At 31.7% G+C, this 23,254-nt stretch overlaps 2 protein-coding genes across 4 annotated transcripts; one reads left to right on the top strand and one right to left on the bottom strand.

Annotated features, from left to right (window-relative positions):
- Window positions 1-96: 96 nt before the first annotated feature.
- On the bottom strand, window positions 97-10,619 carry LOC101218843 (5'-3' exoribonuclease 4). Of its 2 annotated transcripts, XM_011650470.2 has the most exons (22): window positions 10,254-10,619; window positions 9,508-9,610; window positions 9,352-9,428; window positions 9,074-9,265; window positions 8,776-8,895; window positions 8,575-8,637; window positions 8,331-8,474; window positions 8,076-8,240; window positions 7,822-7,899; window positions 7,111-7,197; window positions 6,614-6,694; window positions 5,763-5,855; window positions 4,753-4,823; window positions 4,367-4,495; window positions 3,897-3,973; window positions 3,563-3,603; window positions 3,363-3,437; window positions 2,505-2,656; window positions 2,300-2,404; window positions 2,144-2,219; window positions 1,510-1,592; window positions 97-1,324 (listed from the first exon to the last, which is right to left on the bottom strand). In XM_011650470.2, the coding sequence occupies exons 1-22, from the start codon at window positions 10,458-10,460 to the stop codon at window positions 652-654; spliced, it is 2,892 nt and encodes a 963-aa protein (XP_011648772.1). In that variant the 5' UTR covers window positions 10,461-10,619; the 3' UTR covers window positions 97-651. The 2 variants fall into 2 exon arrangements, with proteins under 2 accessions (XP_011648772.1, XP_011648773.1); XM_011650471.2 differs by lacking the exons at window positions 9,352-9,428; window positions 9,508-9,610; window positions 10,254-10,619 and having other exon boundaries at window positions 8,776-8,950; window positions 9,074-9,216.
- Window positions 10,620-17,928: 7,309 nt separating this feature from the next.
- Window positions 17,929-22,516, top strand: LOC101218606 (cysteine synthase). 2 transcript variants are annotated; one of them, XM_004139168.3, is made up of 11 exons: window positions 17,929-18,052; window positions 18,917-18,978; window positions 19,099-19,211; window positions 19,631-19,688; window positions 19,808-20,071; window positions 20,149-20,286; window positions 20,381-20,432; window positions 20,603-20,682; window positions 21,311-21,370; window positions 21,520-21,600; window positions 22,091-22,516. In XM_004139168.3, the coding sequence occupies exons 2-11, from the start codon at window positions 18,937-18,939 to the stop codon at window positions 22,181-22,183; spliced, it is 981 nt and encodes a 326-aa protein (XP_004139216.1). In that variant the 5' UTR covers window positions 17,929-18,052; window positions 18,917-18,936; the 3' UTR covers window positions 22,184-22,516. The 2 variants fall into 2 exon arrangements, with proteins under 2 accessions (XP_004139216.1, XP_011648774.1); XM_011650472.2 differs by lacking the exon at window positions 17,929-18,052 and adding an exon at window positions 18,158-18,217.
- Window positions 22,517-23,254: the final 738 nt, after the last annotated feature.

A 23,254-nucleotide genomic window follows, 5' to 3' on the forward strand; every position in this document is an offset into this window, starting at 1 on the left:
AATCAGCGCTCCACCTAAGTTTGAGCTGAAGAGTGTACAGGATGAGAAGTGTATAACAAACTCGATACATGGTTCTTTCAAAGGATTCTAAACGAGTATCGAACAATAAGCATGAAAATAGAATATGATGAGGGTGTACATATGTCTAATCATTTGTCTCTTTAGTCATCTTTTGCCTTTCTTCTATGTCTCAGGAGTAAATAAAAAGAAAAAGTACAAAGACGAGAGCTATTTAACTAACTACACATATGTTGTGTGCTGCTATGAGATCCACTATAATCAACATGTCTACTCTACAATTCCTCTTCAAAACCCCCCAATACTAAGTTGGGGAATTTCTAGAGGTAAAACTTGTAGATACACTACAGTTTGTGATGAATTCGTTGCTACAATATGCACAAATTACATTAAATGATCTTACCGATTGTTCTGACTCGAATCTCTTCACCCATCCAAATAGTTTAATCTTTAAATGCCGGCCCCGGTTGCCAAATAATAACTTCACTTTCACGTCGAGAATGCATTCCACCAAATGACTCGCGCCGAAGCACCTGTGTTAGGATGTGCCTCACTGAAATCCATGTTAAGTACAAATGCTTTCGCATTGGGGTAACTTGAATAACAACCAAACACGAACCAAACATATAGTGATTACTGCCTGCTTCCAGAACCTGACCCGCTCTGGGATACTGGAGTCTTTGCTAGATACATTTGTCTCACTTGCTTCTCGTTGACCCCTCCCGGAAAACTTTCTTGTCTTGCATGCATTGTATTTGCAGATGGTGATCTATTGATCCATTTGTGTGGTGGGGAAGGAAGTGTGTCAGTAGCCTGAGTAAAATTCTGTTGGTTTGTTGAGTTTCCGACGTTCAGCATCTTTGGCAGCATCGCAGGAGGAGGACCAGGAGTTAAAACGTCGGGAGATCGATTCCTTACGTTCTCTTCAATTGTCAAAGCAGACATTCCAGTCCTCAGGTTGTTGTATTGTTCATGAAGCTGCACTCTATCATTTCCACGGGAACTTTGCCGGTCACCTGGCATACCATTTGAAGAGTGGGAATATCTTGGCCTACTTGATGCACCTTGGTAATTGTTATAGTGGCCATAGTTATAATTTGGATCTTCGCCATACCCCGTCTCAAAACCTGAAGGTCCAACTTGACGTGGTCGAGAGAACATAGGTGGTCCTGGGAAATTGCGTGAATAGGGTTGTTCAAAAAATCCTGATGATGAGCCATTAGATTTGATATTAAGAGTGTTTTTGACAAGACGATGAGCTGCTTCTCCCAATAGAGGGCCAGCAATAGCTCCAGGTACTCGAGGCCTGAAAAAGAGGTGCACTCGGTTAGAAACAACCTATCGAAAAGGTTCTAACATAGCCCATACATAAAACTATGTATAATTGTGTCAAAAGGCATGTAACGATTCCATCTAAATTTTCCAAAATCTATTTAAGAACTTTAAATTTTGTAGTGGTTGACTTGATGAGGCAAGTTTAGGTACACTGACCGATCTCTACCATGAGAGCGCCGGGAACTATTATCTTCATGCCATAATGTAGGGAACGGTTTGATATCCAAGGAACTTAGAACCTGCAAATACAACAAAGCATCAAGCTATAGGCAAATTTCAAATACTTTTAACTAATCTAGTGGCAAGGAAAGGAAATGTAATAAAAAAAAATGCATCGTGTGTGATCATCCTAAGACCAGAAATACGCTAATAAAAAAAGAAAAAACCTTACACAATGGCAATGTCTAACTAAATTACTAAAAACCCGATTTGGTAACTATTTTGTCTTTTTTTTAGGTTTTGAAAATTAAGCTTATTTTCTCTCATATTCTTACAATGGTATGTATCATTTTTAAGTACAAGAGTTGAATCTTAGCCAAATTTCACAAACGAAAACAAGGTTTCAAAAGCTACTTTTTTTAGTTTTCAAATTTGAGCTTGATTTTTTAAATCATTGGTAAAAAGTGGATAACAAAGAAATTTAAAAGTGGAAGTAGTGTCAAAAGGCTTAACTTTCAAAACAAAACAAAAAAATGGTTACCAAACGAGGTCTAAATGTTTTTCACATCTGTTTCGTAGATATTATACTGAAAGGAAATTTGATGAGACTTAGTACTCAAATCTTACGCACCTTTTTGGGAATGATTGCTCCCTTTGGAGGTTCAGGGATATGTTTGTGCTTCTGAGGATTAAGATATGTAACATTTCTACAGTTAAATAAAATGTGTGAGAGATAAATAGAGAGAGAGAGGCCCGTATGTCTCAGGTTACCAAATGAAAGACTTACAGGACTTGATTGCACTGAATATCTGGCAAACTGTTGATCGGTGACTGAACAACATTACGGATAACATTTCTCTCACACAACCAAAGATATCCATTCATCCCACCGCTGTAAAATGAACGCAACAAAGGGATCGAGCAGCAAAGTAAGCACATACAGGGGTAAGTTATCAGGAATTTTATTGAATATGTGATGAAACCAAACCAACCTTGCATTCGTGTCAATCACCCAACAAGTTCTTGCATGTGGAGGTAGTTGACTAGCAACTTGGTAATAAGAGAAAATCTGTGCAGATAACGGATGGGTACAATGTGTATAAAGCATATCAAGCATCACACTATTCCGATTCTTCTCTTCATCCTGCATAATACACCAAATTTGCAGATTACTAATCTCAGCATTGAAATTCAATTGACTATACAAGAAAGTAATTTCACCTTCTTCACAAAGTACAAACTAAATCAAAATATCGTTGGATAAGAGTAAGAGAATAGAAGCAACTCAAAAGCTAAAATGCTGAAGCAGTGATAGCATTGTAGAAGCCAACAGACCTGAGAATTGCTAGCTTATAAACCAGACCAAAATATTGAGATTCCATAAAATTCCTAAGCATAAAACAAACCAGGACAACCTATAACATTTTTCTAATAAGCTATTCCATGGTTCACTGACAGGGACAAGATATTCCTAGTAGGTCAGCACAAAAACCAGACAGCCTAAAATGACAAGTACGTAAACAGAAAAAACTGGCCTATCAGAAAAATCCCAATAGTCTACTACCCTCACAATACATTTTGGTGAGAAATGAGTTTGTACTGCTATAAAGAAAACAGAAGAATTAATATATTTGAAATCAAACGGGCAGCTTTCATGAAATAAATATATATGAGGCATATTTGACATGACAAAAAAAGAAAAAGGCACAATGATTCAGTTCACCGAGAAAGCACAATGAGACTTTTGCCACAGCAGAAGAAACCAAATGTCCATTACTAAAAGAAACAATTATCTGAGCAAATTAGTTTAATAATTGGAAAATAGAAGTACATAACTCATTCTTTCGTACCGTTAAAGACCATTCAAGTCGCCTAGTTTGAGCAAGCAATTTTCTCTCGTCAATGAAAGGCAATTTGGCAACACCCTAAATTTCAGCATGGAAAAGATTCAGCAACTTCCATTAGTTTAACCAATAACAGTTAAGAATGCTTTTTTAAAAATAAATAAATAAACTTCTTGCTTCATTGAAAAAACAAAAGGCATAACTACCTGCCACTGAAATCGCTTTCCATTCATGTCAATCTCAAAGTCTATTCACAAAAAATACACCATTTGAGGGAAGAGGGATAATTACAAGGAAAAGAAAAACAGTGACTAAGTGAAAACAAATACAAGATTTCATTTTCCACTTATGACTTCAATTTCAAAGATCTTTCGGTCTATTCTTTACACTATCTTGCACAGTTGGAGCCCTTGTGGACTTAAATCTTTTGTATGTTCTTGTATTCTTTCATGTTTTTTTTTCATCTCAATGAAAGATAATTGTTTTGTTAAAGTTGAACTTTTAAAAAAATAATGATAGAAAAAAAGGAAAAGAAATTACCTGAAGGATAAAATTCAAGGATAGGTGACGATGGATCTGTCATCAAGTTTCTGTATTTTTCAGGAAGAGCGGTTGAACTGTATTGATATAAGCAATAAGCATGATGCATAAAAATTAATATGGTCAATAAGCTAAACAAGACAATGTATGAGGATATGTTGAAAAGAAAATAGAGAATCTCTTGAGACAAAATCATATAAGGATCAGTCAGGCTTTAGGTTGGTTTTTGGCTTCCCAAAAGTCTACCCAAATAAAGAAACTATTCTGCTGTACTTTTTAATTAGCGCCAACAGGATAAAAGACCTAATTTCATAGTTTTGTTGCCTTAGCCTTTGAACTTTTGTATGCTTTCAATGGAAAGTGCTTTTCACTTCTTGTAAACAAAAGTAGATATAATTTCATCTTCAGTGAGCTGTAAAACTTTAAATAGACTAGTAGGATAAATGGCAGATAAATTAAAAGGACGGAACCTTGCAGCTGGTAGAGTTCCCATCAGTTGATCAAAAGGCTTAAATGGCTCTCCGATGAAAAAAGTTATCTCCAAATCAGCCAAGTTTTTAAGGTCAGAGGCAAAAGGCGAATAATGATAAGGATAGTACCTGAAGCAAAAAAGCAAGTAGAAACATTGACAACGTGTGTACTGCCCATTACCATACCATAAAACATGGATACCAAACAGCTAATAGGCCATTGATTTTAATTCAACGGTGATTTTTAATCAAGACTCAAAAACAAATCAGTACCCAACACACTGCATGCATATCCTCAGAAAATTAGTGAACAACTCTAAAACCAAAAGAAGATATGGTTCTTTGAAGAATGCACCCATTTGTTACAAAATGCAAATGAAAGTTACCATTGCCAAGAGCAAACCCCTGAATAGTAATATCGACAGACCCAACATAAACCCTCCACATACTTCAGGACCTGCCACAAAATATAAACCCATCAGCTACTTCTGTTCATCAAAATCACTCGAGGGAGATTTATTCAAGGTAATTATTAACGATATTTATAAAGAAAATTTCACGGCATCAGCTTATATTTTTTAGTCAGTAATTGACACTCCCTTATGTAATCACCTTTTGATGTTTGGGATTTCTCTCCTAATTTCATTTATCAATTAAATGTTTCTTTTTACCAAAATATGAATCACCAAAAAGAAAACAGTAAAACATGATTTCAGCAATGCATATATCCAACCATTCCTAAACTAAAATTATTGAAATTTGAACCCCGTTTTTCATTTCCATGCTACACTGCATTCTGCAACTTCAAATTTTTTTTTTGGCTTTTTCAAATTTGACATTCAGCACAATTAATGTGCCACTCTCTTAGGCCTAGAATTCACATTAAGTTTCAAAATTTAATTTTCATGAAATTCATCACTTAAAATTATTAGATGATTCTAAAACTATTCATAGTTTGATTAGAAGCTAGCAAAATTAGAAATATCTAGAGTATTCCATGTAAGGTATCAAAAGAGGTTCAATCAACCCATCACCTTTTGGACCATGGTTGAATCTAAAAATCTTTCACCACTAATGTAAAACACCAAGGATAAACTTATAAATTGTACGATCCTGGCTAACACCAAATTAATATGATAAATATGTAACATAAATGAACAACATAAAACATTATTCAGGAGTCTTCATGTTTAGCTTAGTGGAAAGTGATCAATGGTTTAACTTTAAAAGATCAACCAATCAGATTCATACTCTTTCCCCGCACAAAATAGGTAGTAGAATAGCAAGAGTTAAAAGATGTTCGAGTTCAAATTTTGGAGAGAGTGAGAACCACTAAGTACATCCACCAAAAAATAGACATAAATAATAACAATTATTCTTTTTATATTGAACTTACCACATCTTGTTTTATTTCAGCAATGTTTGCTGGGTTGGCATTGAACTTCTCAGCATAATACCGCTCCTTGTATCCAGGCTCCCCTAACTTGATCTGGGAAAAGGGAAATGGCAAAGAATACAATACCCACATTTAGATGTCCTTCAAAATATACACATTTTAAACATCAAATCACCATGCGATTACATACAAAGTCTTTCAATTAAAAAAATCAATCAAAAGGGACGATAAAACTACAGTCTAGAGGGATAAAAATAAAAAATAAAGAAACAAAAGTAAAGAAAAGCTTTTGGTACAAGCAATAGCAGATGGTCAAACACAACAAACATCCACAGCACTCTAAATGTAATAGTAATACTAATACAGAATTCCTATCAAGATAGGACTACTCTGTAATAGTTTATACATCAAGGCAACTATTTATTCTAGGCTTTACTATTAATGATTGTCTTTGTCAAGGTTGCATCTAGTTTTGCTTGGAATTTGGTAGGTCTCTAATTTTGTAACTTATCAAAAATCTCAGTGGAAAGTTAATATTTCTTGTCAAAACAAGACAAATAACTTCCACACAAAAAAAAACCCTCCCCCACTTCCCTATCTGCCACGTCTTACTAGAAACACATGCACAAATTACAGTGAATTTCTTCAAGTGTAGACACGAGGCAAGAAGAAATGTCCAAAGAGGAATGAGGACATATATTACCCAGATATCTTCCTAATAATTGTAAACTCAAGCACTTCAATCAGGATTAACAGGCTATTAAACGTCATATATGCATTAAACCATTAAAAATGAAAAAGTATATTAAATGCATGCAAAACTATTGAGAAATAAAATTTATGTTTGAAACCTTGTCAACTGTTGGAGGTGGGGGTGGAGGACCATTCTCTCTTCTAGCTCTACCTCTCATTTCTTCATTATTCTCCTGTGCCTGCTGACAGCAAGTTGTATCAGAATCTTTTCGTCCATGGATACCAATATATAGATTATTGAAGTATGAATAGCTAAAGACTAAAAATCAGAAAATGGAAAGGTACAACATATGATGGTAGACAAAGACATGACAATATTACCTTACAGCGGAAATTTTCAAAAGGATACAAAAGATTCAAATCGGCAATGTAACCTTTTTTAAAAAAAAAAAAGAAAAAGGAAAATTGTGTTTATGTAATACTAATGAAATGCACACCGTATGTTCTCATCAGTACTTGCATTGACAGGCAAGTTAAATAAAAATGGGTCAAGGATGGGTCAGAACGGAGCAATAAAAAAACAAAGCATAACAAAATGTATATAAGATTCAAAATGCTTTGAAATGATAACAGACAACAAGAGATGCCCCTAGACCTGCTGAATCCGAGCTCTTTTTTGAAAGATTTGGTCCTCATGTACAGCCACAGCTTGAATAAAATGCTCCACTTTATCTAACAAAACCTAGTCCGTTCACAGAAAACAGAAATGGAAGATTGTTCAGAATAGAACTTCATTACTTTATACACGGTCATCCACACAAAAATATTTCACAAGAGAAGAAAAGTGAGAAAATAACAGCAAATAATGTCATGATGCATAACCCTTGAAAGATTTTGTATTTATGAAAAATAGATATATTTTGACCCAATGCAATGATGGGAATCTAATCCTGAAGCCACAAGAAGGGGATTCTATAAACAAACAAATACAGGAACATGACAAAGCACACTCGTTGTTGATCATCATATAAACAATATGATGAGGAGATGGTAAATTATTTTGACCCAATGCAATGGGACTTTACTGAATTAACTAAACAAGGAAAAAAGATAGTTGCTCTTCAGTTCCAATGCGCTGCAGAACAGATTTAAACTTTGGCTCTCAAAAATGCACATGATTGACACATTGAAGAAGCAGTATCAGTAAGATATGTTAGATTGACATGTTAGGTTTTAAAGAAGCGGAAAAAAGGGTAGAGATACGTTAGATGGAGACAGGAGATGAGTACAGAATGAAATCCTACTTCCGGAGGAAAAATATGTCAGAAACAATGAACAAGTTTGTAAGAAAAGAAAAGACCATTACCTCACCAGCGTCAGTAAGATATCCACCAATAGCAGGAAACTCCTTTCTATATATGTGCATCAATAAATTAATAGCACCCTGAACCAGATAAGTATGTTTGTCATGGTACCATCATTAAAGATAAAAAAAAAAATTATGAAGAAGAGGCAGTACATATGACTTTAAACCCCTCAAAGCACTGAATATGTGCATTTAGCCATTTTGGAAACAAAGAAATAACAATATTCTCCTAGAAAACAGTTAGATGCTTTTACCTCTCTAATCTCTAAGGTTGGCATATGTGGAAGAAAATCATTGCCAACAAAAAAACACAAAAACACAAAATCATCCACTATCCGCTCAAAATTGATTTCAAAAGGTGGATTGGGAATGTCCAATTCATATTGCAAGTATTCTCGTAAAACCCAAATGTTGAGAAACTGCATGAGAAATTCATCGTGTCAGATACAATAAGACATACTAAATAAGGTAAGATGAACCGTTGAAAACAAGATAACATATTTTCCCACCTGATATTTCTTCTTATGAATCGGAGTTTCATCCGCTCCATTCCAATCTTCTGGTCCATCAGACTTTCCACGACACTCAGCTGCTAAATGACCAACTTTGCCACAATTGTAACATTTTTCCTGTTGCCCTGGTAGCATTATTACCTGCACAACTAATGTGTGTATTCAGTAATCAATCAATTTGAAGCAAGGAGATCAGCTAGAAGTTAGAAATACATAAGCACTCATGAGACAGTCAACTGACCTCTCTTAAGATTGAAAAGTGAACCTCATGTGTTGCTAGACTAAGCATAATCAGATCCGCATCCTGAAATTAATACACAAAAACAGTTTAGTTCAAAAACAAATAGTCCAGGAATTATAATGCAATAACTCTTTCTGCACATACAGCCAAGAAGCATTAAAGAAAAAGAAACTATAAAAAGTTAAGATGCATAACACTCACCAGACCGTACAGACAATGTCGAGTGTTTGGATCAAAACCAGGTAAATTGCGCTGCAGCCGAATGTATTGCATAATTTTGTGTTCTCCCTCACCAGGAACATTTGAATCAGATAGAATAACCTTCAAATAATCATCCAATGCATCCCCATAAATAAACATAGAGAGACAAAGTATCCTGAAAGCCAGAGGTATAAAAGGTGGAAGATACAGAAAGGATTACTCCACCAATAAGGAATTATCCAATCTTTAAGCCAACTGAAGATAAGGAATGGGAAGTACAAAAACGTTCCAACCATACCTTTGTAAACCTCCACCCTGGGTTGTGATTTAATCTTGATTGCGCATAATACTGTAGTGCTACTGAGAGCACTCCCATAAATTCAGTTCCAGGAGTGATAACATTAGAATCACATGTTTCGGGCTTCTCCTTAGGCAATAAGGTTTGCCCCTCAGCTTCAAACTCTTTTCTTAATCTTTCTTCTTCAGCTTCCTAACATGTGCAGAGCCAAAAGTAATTAAAATTCGTTCATTGATCATAAATATACATGATGATAGATGGCATATAAACAGTCTCACGGCCTCAGCAGCATCTTTTGCAGCTCTGAATCGCCGGGAACGCTGCTGGTTCATTTTAGCTCTAGGTGCAACGCCATCTGCCAAATTCTGAAGTTACTAAAAGAGACCTTGCATAAAGAGAACAAAAATTGCTCCATAACCTAACATATTTCATACCAATTGCCATGTAAAGAACCTTTCTTGGCCGAACCAATGAGAAGAGATGGTCAATGTAATCGAAAATGGATTTAAATACAGCATCATACGTAGCAGGTGGAGGCTGCACAGACAGATTAAGCACAAATCAACAGCAACAAATTTCAGCAATTCTTAGAGAAATAAATCTAATATGAAGGCCAATTCTGTAGGTTCGTTCATCGTCATTCCTAATAGCCCAAATAAAAACCACATATTCACACTTCTTGTTGTCTTATAAATTTAAGCATTCGGAAAGCAGAAGTAGAAGTGATTTTGCTTCCAATTTCATTTCGATAAGAAACGTATGTCCCACCGTTTTCATGTCTCAAACACCATCATATTATAGTTCAAACGACATTTTGGTCTACACTGGTAAACTTTCATTCAAAATCAAATTTACTTCGTTTTGTGAAATAACCAACGCCAGAAACAACAAATATAAGTGACCCAGTCTCCTCATTATACAAGCTCCCACGCCAGTAACCACAAGCTCGAATTTAAGCTAGAGAATTCTCTTCTTGGCAGTCAAATTTCGCAAAACCCACTAAACTCTACGTTATTCTGTCAATCCTGCTCTACTCAAATACACAGCCAAACACACAAACATCACAAGCCACTCGAATTGGGCCAAATGATTTAACGATACCGTTCATTTCCCCCTGCAAACCAATCCCATTACAATCTCGAAACTGAAGGCAGTGCAAAGAAGAACAAGAACTGAATACCTTGCCTTCAGGATGAAAGCACGGATGAATTATGCCATTCATATCCAAATACAAGTTATCAAACTCCATTCCATTAGGGTTAGGCTTGGAGACGTCGATCGGGAAGAGGACACCACTAGGGCCACCGACTGGCTCTTCCTCAACCACATCGGCGATGGATCGCGGGTACCGGTCAGCGAGCCACCGGTAGAAGGCTGGGACACCCATGGCGGCAAGAGGTCCGGCGAGTCAGTTCAAAGAAGAGGGAATTTCGAGATCTGCAAAAGGCTTTCCTCTGCAGGCAAGTTGAGTGTACGGAATGATTTGTGCAAACGGAGAAACGAAGATGGGGAAATTGGAATGTGTTTGGAAACGAAGATTATTGTGGCCTTCTCGTGGACAAGTATTTCCCTAACCATTTTTCATCCTAAATTACACAAAATTGCAATTTCTTAAAATTAATTAATTAATATATATACGTCAACATCGTTAAGGTCTGGTTGAGTACAACTTGGGATAGAGAAATTTTAAGAAAGAACTTCATGACTTTGAAAATATACAAATATTAGTTGAATTGAGCTCATACTTATGTTAATAGGTTGAACTTGTTAAGGTTGCTTTTACCTCGTAGAGTTGTGAGATAAAATTTGTTGAAAATTGTAAGAAGAAGACTAAGATGGTAAATTTTAGTTTCTTAGCCAACTTCAAAATTAGAGATAAAGGTCGGTTGGGTTGTTTGTTATATATAAAATAAAAGAATATTTACTCAATAAATTTATAGTTTACTATTAAAGTTGAGTTGTTTACTCACACTAAGGTCACGTTTACCAAATCATAATGAAAATTAATGTAAACCAAGAATGAGACTTTATTGATGAATGAATGATAATAAGCTTGATTGAATTGTGTTTTATCTCGTTTGCGTATAATCATTAAATTTTATGTTATAAATCTTATACTTTGTAGTTTAAAATCATATTTTATTCATTAAAGTTGTTATTAAATGATTATTTTGAATAGTATAATATTGAATCCAATGTTATTTTTACTAAACTTAAATTGTATATAGAAACATAAAAGTGAATAAAGTTCGAAATGTCAGGAAACGACAATGCAATGGCTTGAACACAATACCTCCCTGGACCACCTGCTTTGATACCATATTAAACCATCAATTCATCCAAAAGTTTAAGCTAGTTGTTGAAGGCAAATTTAACTATATATCATCAACAGTATATAATATGTATATGAATAAGGTTGAGTGTCTAACCATACCATTAATGTGACTCTCTTTGTAGTTAATACGACCAATATGATATAAATCGTTCATGTAAAAACATAAAAGTATGAACATCGTATGTAAATAGTTTATATAATTATTTAAACTCGTTTTTACATAAATGAATAGTCTAATATAATTTATTTTACTCGAGAGTTAGGCTTGATTTGTTTTGTTTTTCAGTCTCTCATTACTTTCAAATTTTCACAACGGTATTTTTCTCGAAACATACACTGATGACGAAATTTTGTATGATAATATAAAAAATTGTTTTCCAATGAAAGCATGATTCTAATGAGAAAACGTTGTATACTTTATATAAACAACATGATATATAAATATACACTAATATTTTTAAATATAGCAACAAATTGAAACTACTTACAAAACATAACAAAATCTATAAAATTCTCTTCGACGCATTTTAGTCTTTTACTATGTTTTTGTAAATATTTTCAATATTCTTATATCCATAAGAATTCTCCTATATAGAAAGAGAGTATAGAAACAAACTATATTATATTGATCGATACAATTTGTGCAGTACAATCCTGTATTTGAAATAATAGTGTTCGGGTATAAGAAAAAAAAAACTCGTAAACCCATTGAAGACGCTCATCGATTTGAGTCGAGATCAATCAATTTGGTTTTGGTTCAAGTAGTATATAAAATCAAATTTTATGGTCAGATTATACCCAAAGAAAACAACCCTTCATATTTGTTTAAAATTAACGATGTTGTGTGTTGATTGTCATGCGCTCCTTCGTACGCTACGTCTCGAGTTACGTCATAAACGGATGCATTTTCATCTACAAACATGGAAGGAAAAGATAAAACGAAATATTCTTAATACAAGATACGTTGATTAGGAATATGAATTATTTTCAAATACATAAAAACAAACAACATATTTACAAGATATAGCGATATATTACTGTCTATCATAGCCCATCACATATAAATTATGATATTTTGCTATATTTGTAAATATTTTCATAACTAAACGTTTAAAGTAAACTTCCTTGAAATATCCCTAAAATAATCAAATGTTTCGAATTTTGTTAAAATGATACAAAAAGTTTATTGTAAAAATCTATTTTTAATTACATTTTGGATTCTATCAATAATAGTCACTGATATTATCACTGTAGCATATCAGTGACTATTAATGATATAATTTTAAATTGTTGCTATAAGTTATAAATATTTTGTAAAATTTGCAATTTTTGAAAATTCCTCTAAAAATAACATTGCACATTTCTTAGTTCATAATACGAGACTCGAAGTTCTTATATATTGATCAAGATTCAATTGGTTGTATATCTCGTGCAACTTAAACTATACTTATATTGACTACCTTGAAAAACTTTCGACTCATTAACAAGTTTACAATAACACTTACACTAACTAGAAAATATTGACGCGTGTTGTTATAAAGATTATATTGTTGACTTTTTATATTTATATATTACTAACTAAACAAAATAATATGTCATTAAGAGTAACCGTTTGTATCGTATAAATATTATATTGTTGATTTTTTATATTCAAATATTACTAATTAAACAAAATAATATGTCATTAAGAGTAACTTTTAGCAATTTAATTGAGTATGAAGATTCAAACTACGAACTTTATGGATATATACTAATACACTTTGATGATAAATGAGTTACGTTCTTTTTTAGCACTAAGAATAATTTAAAATGAAATTAAACAAAATAGTGCAGTTTTAATTTATAAATAAACATTGATGTATGGAGAGATAAATTACATATTCAACCATAATAATGGGTCTCAAAACCTCTAATTTTTATTCGTTTTTTATACATTGTAATAGTTTTCTATGAATGTTGCTCGAAAAAATCTAAGATCATATATTCAAAATATAGTCTAAACCTAATCTACGAATAAATTTATATATATAGTTAAGAAAAATAAATGGTTACAAAAGTCTTTTCAAATCTTATCATTAAATATAAATTCATAATTGTTTTTAGAAATTAAATTATTAAATTAAATAGATAAGAAATTTTTCATATTCTATAATAAAGTTAAGAATTTTGAAAAAATAACTATTAGGTAATATTGATTTAATTATTCATAATTAATAAATAAAAATAAAAAATAATAGAATATAACTCATAAACTCGTTTGAAAAACTCGTGGAATATCAACGGTTCGTTTTTCTTTTTTATTTGAAATTTCATCAATAAATATAAATTAATAATCTTTAAAAATTAAATTAATAAATTAAATATATAAAAACCTTTCACATCCTATAAGATGAAGTTAAGAATTTAAAAAGATAATCAAGGTAATATTGATTTTATTTTTTTATATTAAATTAATTATAAAACAATATAATTCATATCAACGTCTTTTAGAAAATTCAAAAAATAAAATGATTTGTTTTCATTTTTAAATTATTAAAATAAATAGAAAACAAACGAATTTTAAAAGTTAATAATTGATTTTATTATTTAAAACAAATAATAAATTAATTATAAAATAAAAGAATTCATAGACTTCCATTTCTTTAATTTAAACGAGCAATATTTATTTTAAAATATAGAATAACGTTGTAAACTTTAAATTTTGCTGGGAGTAGAATTGTCCAAAACTAATTTTTCTTTAAACCACTTTTAATATAGTAAAGATATATCAAAATCACGACAATATATTATATTTTACATAGTATATTAACAACATGTGTTAAACTCAAACCATTACGTGATAATTAAAACGTATAAAGTTAAAAGCTTGAACAAAGACAAAACACTATGCATTAAAAAAAAACTATCATTCTAGAAAAGGAAAAAAAAATTGAACACTTGTGAAACCTAAGTTATTTTTGGGACACCTAAAAGCTTTTATCATATTATATATTATCATACTATATAGTTTCAACTCAAATTGATTTTGTTATTTTCTTATTCCAACTCCATGGATTTCATTTCCACTCGTCTACAATATTTTATAATCCTATGGATAAAGTAGCCCATTGTTCTTTCTCGACTACTCAATAAAGTAGTTTTAATAACATTCTATTTTGATGACACGAACATTATTTTATATCATTGAACAAAAAAAGTAATATCATATCATATATCTAAAAAATTCCAGTAATCATGATATTATCAAGACATCAATAATTTTATAGCACACATCAATAAAAAAAAATTTATGTATTGCTTTTTATTTATCTATATATAATATTATTAAATCATACTTTGTTTGAAATACAATTAATTACGTAATAAATCGACATCGACAATATAATAAAGGAATGAGACAAAAAAAGGAAAGAATGGATAGGACAAAGATATAGAAAATTAATATTTATAATTAACCCTAACAATAAGATCCAATACTAATATTTACAAAAATACAATTAAGTAGGAAGAGAGTACAATGTTTTTACATTAATAAAATAAAGGTATTTAGTTAGAGTCGAAGTGTGTCAAGGGTGTAAGAACAATCTGACGACTACCCAACTCATATTTTAAGAGTTGATTGGGTTGTGTTGGTTCAAAATTTTAGTTTTTTACATATTGGATTGAATCTTCGGTTGAAAAAATCGATTTGATCAAATTTAGGTCGAATGTTGTATTGTGCTGTTTTTTTTTTTTCACGATTCAAATCAACCTATATTTTAAGAGTTTGATTATAAATGTTATTCAAGTTATGTAGGGTGTCAATCCAACCCGTTTACATTCGTAGAGCGTACTTATTTTAATGATAATTGAAGTTAGCTTATGTTCTAAAGGTCGGAGGTCGGTCCATTTTGGAAAATAATTTTTTTTTTTTTTGCTATGGGATGGGTCCATTTTCATTTTTCTTCAATGGCCAAATGTGACAACTGTAGACATTATACTAATATAGATTAATACATGATTGCGTGAATAATAATGTTGTTTTTTATTTCCTTAATATATTATAGCATTATTGATGGTAGTTGCAACATAATCATATAATTAATTAAATAATTAAACATTACTGACCCTTTTTTTTTAACAACATAACATCATTGAGAATTATTTTAAAAACAAAATGGTAAAAATGCAATCAAAATACTCTTAATAGAAATGAGAACGTCTCAGATGCGACGTACGTAAGGTTAAGTATCAGTGTCGATTGAAATATTAAAGTTTTAATTTTTTGAAAATCAATGGGTATAAATTTTATAAAAATGGTTGTAATTAGTTAGTTAACTTTTTATTGTGATTTAATTGTCGTTTTTAGTCATTGTTCTTATAAAGTAAGACGATATTTAGAGATGTATAGATTGTAAATATGTTGCATGACTCTTTTAAATGAATGACAAATAATTAATACAAAGGTCACAAATGTTTTGAGGTGAAATTATATGAAATTAAAATTATTGATGATAAAATAAAATAAAAACCACATCCATTCAAAATTGAGCTGAGACTTCGTCAAAATCGAGTAATAATAATTTGAATTTTTTTTGTGCAACTAGGCAATTAAAAAAATAGAAAATTGTATATTGAAAATGCTCGATCTTTCATTTGAAATAACGTTGGTGTGCGAAACTATACAATCATATTTATTAGGAGAAAAGAACTTTTCAATCAAAATGGGAGGACAACATTTTCCGGGATGAAACGTTTCCACAGTAAACATACATAAAAACTCATAATTTTATTTTAGTATATAAACAAAGTTTTTAAAAAGTACATTCATTAACTCGAATATTTCTTAACTATTTAGAAACAAAAAAACATATAAATAGTATAAAATACAATATTTTAAATTAAAATATTTACGCTTCATACAACAAAATTAAGTATGATAAATTTTATTCTCTAGAATGTAAATAATTTCTCATTTTTTAAAATATATTTTTGAAAATTTTCCAAAAAAATATTAATTTATGAAAATGTAGAGAGCAAATAACATATTTGTCTACACAAATGCATGTATTTATAGTATAAATCAACTCGTGCCCGTAATGATATATTGCTTTTACAATACAACTGTTTTTCTTATAACACCGATGAGACAAATAACGTGACTATATGTTCAAACGTAAATTAATTCATCTATATTTTCCTTTAGAAAGAGATGCATAATCATTTGAAGGGATGTTTTCGGCATTTCACAGACGATAATTGTGAGTGATTTTGTAGGTAAATTGTTCCACAAGAAACAATACTTCAACTTCCACATATATAAAACTCATTCAAAAGTCAAGGCTCCATGTTCCTTATCTCAACAATGCACCAACAAAATGTTCAAATGTAGTTTTCTTTTTTTTTTTTGCTTCAAAGGATTCATATGTATAGTTAAATTTTATGCTAAGTTATATCAATTAAAACTATATCCTTTGTTTCAATTTTAAGACAATTTTTTTTTAACACTAACAAAATAATTTAATCATATTTTATACTTTTTTTTTAGCAAAATTGTATCAAATAACGAAATATTTATAAAAGACATTTTTTTGTATACTGGAAATATAAGAAATATGACAACTAATTAGTGATAAAGATATCAAAGAGTTATCGACTCTTACCTTTGTTATTTTTATAATTTATAAAATGTAATAACAAATATTTTATTATCATAATTTTTTTTACTGTTTAAAATAAAAAAACAACATAGTGGTGGACAATAATTGAGATTGAAAGAGTAGTTTTTTATATATATTATTTATATTTTAATTTAACTTGTCTATATTTAAAAACAACCGAAGAGAGAAAATTAAAGAAATTTTGGTTTTTACTTTTCATTTTCCGTTTCGCGAAGCAACTTTTTGTTTTTTTCTTTCTTGTATTTAAAATTTATACGCAAAATCGTTTACTTTTATTAAGAATTTTTTTTGGTCTTCCTGATTTAGATTGTGAAAATAACTTATGAAAAATTAGGTTTCCGTTATATTCAATTTAATCAAATTTCATACCTTAAAATTATCTTAACCTTTTTTATATTCTTTAATTTGATAATATAAAATATTCGACATAATCTTTCAAAAAATATCTTTTTTAGTTCAATCGTAATAATCCGATCGTGCTCTTTTTTAATAATAGAATGTTAGTTTTCTATGGATTCGTTTCGCGTTAACACCATATAAAACAAAATCCTAAATTAAAAGTAGATGAGAAGATAAATATATCTATTTTATAAACGTCGTAAATATAACAACTAGACCTAAATTATTTAACGTATAACAATTTTTTTGTTTTAACTCTATGAATTTATCCCTAATAATCTGTTGATATATCCATAATTATTTTGTCTCAATTTTTTTTTTTTGTCTTAATATATTCGTGTCCGACCCAACCTGATTATAGTCGGTTTTGGCCATTGGAGAATCGGTTCGGGTAGGGTTTGACCCGACTCGTTTGCACCCATGCGCACAAGGACGGAAATCTTGAAAGGTACACCCCTCTTAAAGCCAGCATTCTATCATCCTTGTACAGTTGTACACTTCTTCATCCTGTTTGAGTATAAAAGTAGAGAAATTAAAGCCCATTTCTTCTGCCCCGCTCTCGGATTCTCAGATAAGCTTTCACTGGTGAGACTTTCAAGCTTGTTTGCTTGTCGTTTTCATCATCTTTTTTGTTGGGTTCTTTCCATTTTCAGGTTTATTGTTGTTTATAGGAAGTTTTTGTGATTTGGGTATCAGTTTGCTGTGAAAATCATCAACATTTCGACTGTTTCTTGTGAAATTGCTTTCTGGGTTGGTTTTATTTCTCTTGGCTTTATTTGTTTTTTTATTTAATTCTATACGTTTGTTCTTTTTTCTTTTTTTTTTTTTTTTGTAGAATTTCTTCTGTTTTAGTGTCGGATATATTGGATCGCCTCGTTTTACATCTTTATCTCTTCCTCAAACCTGTTTTTTCATATGAAATTGAGAATAGAATGGCTGGATGAAAGAATATATGTTCGTTTTGGAATTGGTTTTATCTTTTTGTTCATTTTGTGGCTTTAAGACAAAAGTTCCTTTAAACGGATTGGAGTAAATTTTGAGTGATCTGATTGGAATATATCATACAGATGGTTGGTATATATATATACTGGAAGACGTGCTCTGGCCTGTTGGGTTGATTTATATGTTTTGTTTTTTATGAGAAACGAATTAGCAGTACAAACGAGACCTCTGGATTCCTGTTTGTATATCTTTCTGATCTTTTCTTCTGCTCTTAATCTCTGTCTTAACTTAGAATCAGATATGATATGTGTTATCCTCCGTAGGGAGACCAACGTGAAAAGGAAATGGTTCTAATTGTGTTTATGTTACATTTCCGAATCTTAGTTATTCAACAATTTAGAACAATGGAAAGTTTATTTCTGTGCAGTTTGTGTCAATAACTATACATCAGGCATGTTTGAAGTGTATTTTCTTTGATTTTCTGACTTTTAGTTATTTTTTTTCCAGCTGCATAGTTGTTGCTCAAAATGGTTGATACAAAGTCTACAATAGCTAAAGATGTTACTGAAGTGAGCCACTGACCTTCCTCCCTCTCTTTTTTCTCAATTAAATTCCAAGGATTGATTTAGCTTATTATCAAGAACTTTTGAACTTCATTACATCCATTTTTCATATATTAAAATTTTCAGCTAATTGGGAATACACCACTTGTATATCTCAACCGTGTTGTTGATGATACCTGCGTGGCTCGGGTAGCTGCCAAGTTGGAAATGATGGAGCCTTGCTCTAGTGTCAAAGATAGGTACTTTTTATTTTCAATTATAGTTTTTTTTTTTCTAAATAATTATTGTAATCCAAAAAATGGCCTTAAAATCTATGCAAGGATACCGATCCTGCATTTTCTTGCTACAGTGAACGAGAAATGAAATTTAACTAAGAAAAAAGAAAGACATGTCTACTTATTTACTTCTTTCTGTTTCTGTGTAATTGGTTTAGTACTGTTAGCTGTAATTTGAACAAATTGTATGAGTTTTTAAGTAATAAAGACAGATGGAGCTTTTATATTCATGCTGAAGGCTGTATCCCATTCCTTTATCTTGTCCAGTTTCCTTCTTGTTGCACTTCTATTAGAATTTGAAATCGTCTGCATCATTGCACTTCTATTAGGATTTGAATTTTTCTGCAACAAGTGTGATGAGGAAAAACTTTCTGTTCTTTCAGGATTGGCTATAGCATGATTTCAGATGCAGAAAAGAATGGTTCGATCATTCCGGGGGAGGTTAGCAATGGCAATTGGTCTTTTTTTAAGATCTGAATGGCACTTTTACATTGCATGGATTTCTTCTTTTCTTCCTTTTTTGGTAGGTTGATTTGATTTACCTTTTTTCCCTTTCATAGAGTGTCTTGATTGAACCTACCAGTGGTAATACTGGTATAGGCTTGGCCTTCATTGCTGCTGCCAAGGGTTATAAGCTTATAATTTGCATGCCTGCATCGATGAGTCTTGAAAGAAGAACCATCCTTCGAGCTTTTGGAGCTGAACTGGTTCTCACAGATCCAGCTAGGGGGATGAAAGGCGCAGTTCAGAAGGCCGAAGAGATAAAAGCAAAAACACCTAATTCTTACATTCTTCAGCAATTTGAAAACCCTGCTAACCCAAAGGTATTCTTCGAGTCAATTCGATGTGGAACATATTCTGTTTTATATAAATTTCTGTTATAATTTCCATTTTTTGTCAGATCCACTATGAGACCACTGGCCCAGAGATATGGAAGGGATCGGGTGGAAAGGTTGATGCACTTGTCTCTGGTATAGGGACTGGAGGTACGGTGACAGGTGCAGGGAAGTATCTCAAAGAACAAAATCCTAGCATTAAGGTTTGCTATTCTTATCTCTGAACCCCCTTGTATTGCTGTTAGCTAAGACGAGCTTACTGAATTTCTGATTTGCTTTCTCCCCTCCCATCTTTAGTTATATGGCGTGGAACCTGTTGAAAGTGCAATTCTATCTGGAGGAAAGCCTGGTGAGTCATTACATCCCCCCCCCCCCCCCCCCCCACAAAAAAAAAAAAAAGTGTTTTCCCAGTTTGTTTGTTCTTCTTAGTCATGAATATTAATTTCCAATTCATAATCGGTCTTTATGTTTCAAGTGCCTACCTTAAATGACTATGTATTCTGTATGTGAACATTGCAGGCCCACATAAAATCCAAGGAATTGGGGCAGGCTTCATCCCTGGAGTTTTGGACGTCAATTTGCTAGATGAAGTTGTTCAAGTAAGCATCAAACATTTTGTTTTGTTTTATTTTCAAGTGGTGGTCTATTTTTATTTTATCCCTCGAAAATTGCTTTTCCTTTAAAAGAAAATAGAGTAAGCATCAAACTTCTATTAGATTTCTTTCAATAGACGATGGTGGTGTATTATAAACTCAAATAGTTAATGACAAAGCATTTGGAGACATAATGCATGGACATTAACTTTGAGCATCATAATTCATTTTGAAATAGGCCCACGTCTTCGAGACTTAGTACCTATTGCTAGGAGTTTAATCTCCGGATTCAAGAACTTGTATAATAGATGTCTGGTAATGCAGAAAGGTTGCATCCTTTTAGGTGAAGGTGTCGATGGACTCAAATACTAAGGGTTGGGATGTTAATAGCCCCCCCACCCCCCACTACATTTTTTTGCACATAATACACAATCTTAAGTTATTCACTCACACATGATTCACAATTTTTGTAAAATCAATTACCATAATGTCTCTACTCTATCATTGACTCGTCATCCATCATTCGCTCATTTGACTAATGGACAATAAATTCTCAAATTTCTGTCCGTTGGAGTCCATTGTTCAGACCTTTAATCACCTCTCATGTATCACTGAGTTTCTTGAACATTTGCAGGTATCAAGTGAAGAATCTATTGAAACTGCAAAGCAGCTTGCATTGAAAGAAGGTCTACTGGTAGGTTGCGACATATAGGCATCAAAAAGGAATTTCCAATTTTATTTGATTCTATTTTCATCACAATTTTTTAGCCAATTGAATCCGAGGTTTGATTGTCAAAGCTTTTTGTTCTTTCTATATGTTATGATAACATTGTCTATATGTAGGTTGGTATATCATCCGGTGCTGCTGCAGCTGCTGCAATTAAGCTTGCAAAGAGACCAGAAAATGCTGGAAAACTTATTGTTGTAAGTGCTTCTTTTCCTTCTCATGTAATACCTCTTTTGACATTTCATGGCTTTAACTTATTTCTATACATTAATTCTTCTGCTTTGGAATACTTTCTATAATGGAATAATTCCCGATCATTTAGTGAACAGTTTACTCAGTTGCATTATTCAACAAATTTCACGACAATATCTTACCTTATACAAATTGAAACACCTTAGCAGTTTCTTTTTCAACTCGACAATAGTGAATCTAGGGAACTGTTGGCCGAACCTAATACATTTCTGATATGGTTTAGCTATATACTCGTATGGTGGTTGGTTGGGAGGGGCACTGGAATCATAGTTAGATTTTCACTAGCTGACAGAGCTCAGGCGGCTAACACCCTTAGTTTAGAATGGAAAGGAAAATCATTAAGAGGATTAGGATAATTGTTCTCTATTTTCCAGATTGAATGGATTTCTCCACTTCTCTTTACCTGGCTAAACTTACCATGCAAATTTGAAACAGGCCGTGTTCCCAAGTTTTGGGGAACGATACCTCTCAACCGTGCTGTTCGAGTCTGTGAAACGAGAGACCGAGAATATGACTTTCGAGCCATGAGAAGTTTAGGTGATATTTTCTTGCTTCAAATGGAGCCAGGCAGTTGAACATTCCCAAATATCGCATGAGTCAAAGCAAAGAAAGAAAGTGAACTTCAAGCGGTTCTTTTTTTAGCTTTCTATTCTTTTGCTTATTCCTGTAGTGATTTGAATAACTTGTTCCCTGAATGGCTTCTAATTTCTTTATGGTTTGCTTAGTTTTAGTGAATAAACACTAATGCAACTGATAATAAGGATAGTCTTTCATGTGTTCCTTTCACTTGAATAAGGTATTGAACGAGTAGTTTCTTTGTGAAATAGTTTTGAAGATGAAAACCAAGCATGTTTTTCTGAATTGGGTTGAATGATTACTAATAAATGCCTATGTTTGAAATTGATTTTGAAATTATTAAAGATTGTTTTTCTCATATCCAAATTCACTCTACAATACATTTTTAAAACATTCCAAACTATTTAATGTTTAATTCTTACACTTTTAGATGTAATTTTCATATCAATAAAATCGGTGAGAATGCTTAAAATTATGTTTCGGAGTGATTTTGAAAATGATAAGAATAATTTTAATTTATTGGTGAACCAAACAGAAGTTGGTTTTTTTTACCCACCCATCCGACTCTTTCAAATTACTAGATTTAATAAATAGAAACCTATATCACAAATATCAACTTTAGTGTAAATCTACCCTTTTCATGAATACAATGGAATAATAACTTATAACTATTTATATATTAAGTTAGAAACTTAGGATAATGCTATTTAAATAAATCACTTCGTATATAAAAATTTAAGATATTAAAAAAAATGAAAACGTAAAACAAGTTATAATTCGAAAATTTGATATTGTATAAGTAATATTGTAGATTCATGGTGTATTTTTCTTAAAATGATATGAAATAAATAATTGATTTTTTTTAAAATAAACATATTGCACAACGAAAATAATAATAATAATAATAAATGCATTAAACTGACTGTACATTCCATAAATATTGAAGGACTAAGAAATTTCATTTTAATTTACAAATATATTGTGATTCAAATAAATTAAAGTTGTTTATATGTATATATATAT

Source organism: Cucumis sativus, chromosome 2, assembly GCF_000004075.3.
Source record: "Cucumis sativus cultivar 9930 chromosome 2, Cucumber_9930_V3, whole genome shotgun sequence".
Taxonomy (NCBI): domain Eukaryota; kingdom Viridiplantae; phylum Streptophyta; class Magnoliopsida; order Cucurbitales; family Cucurbitaceae; genus Cucumis; species Cucumis sativus.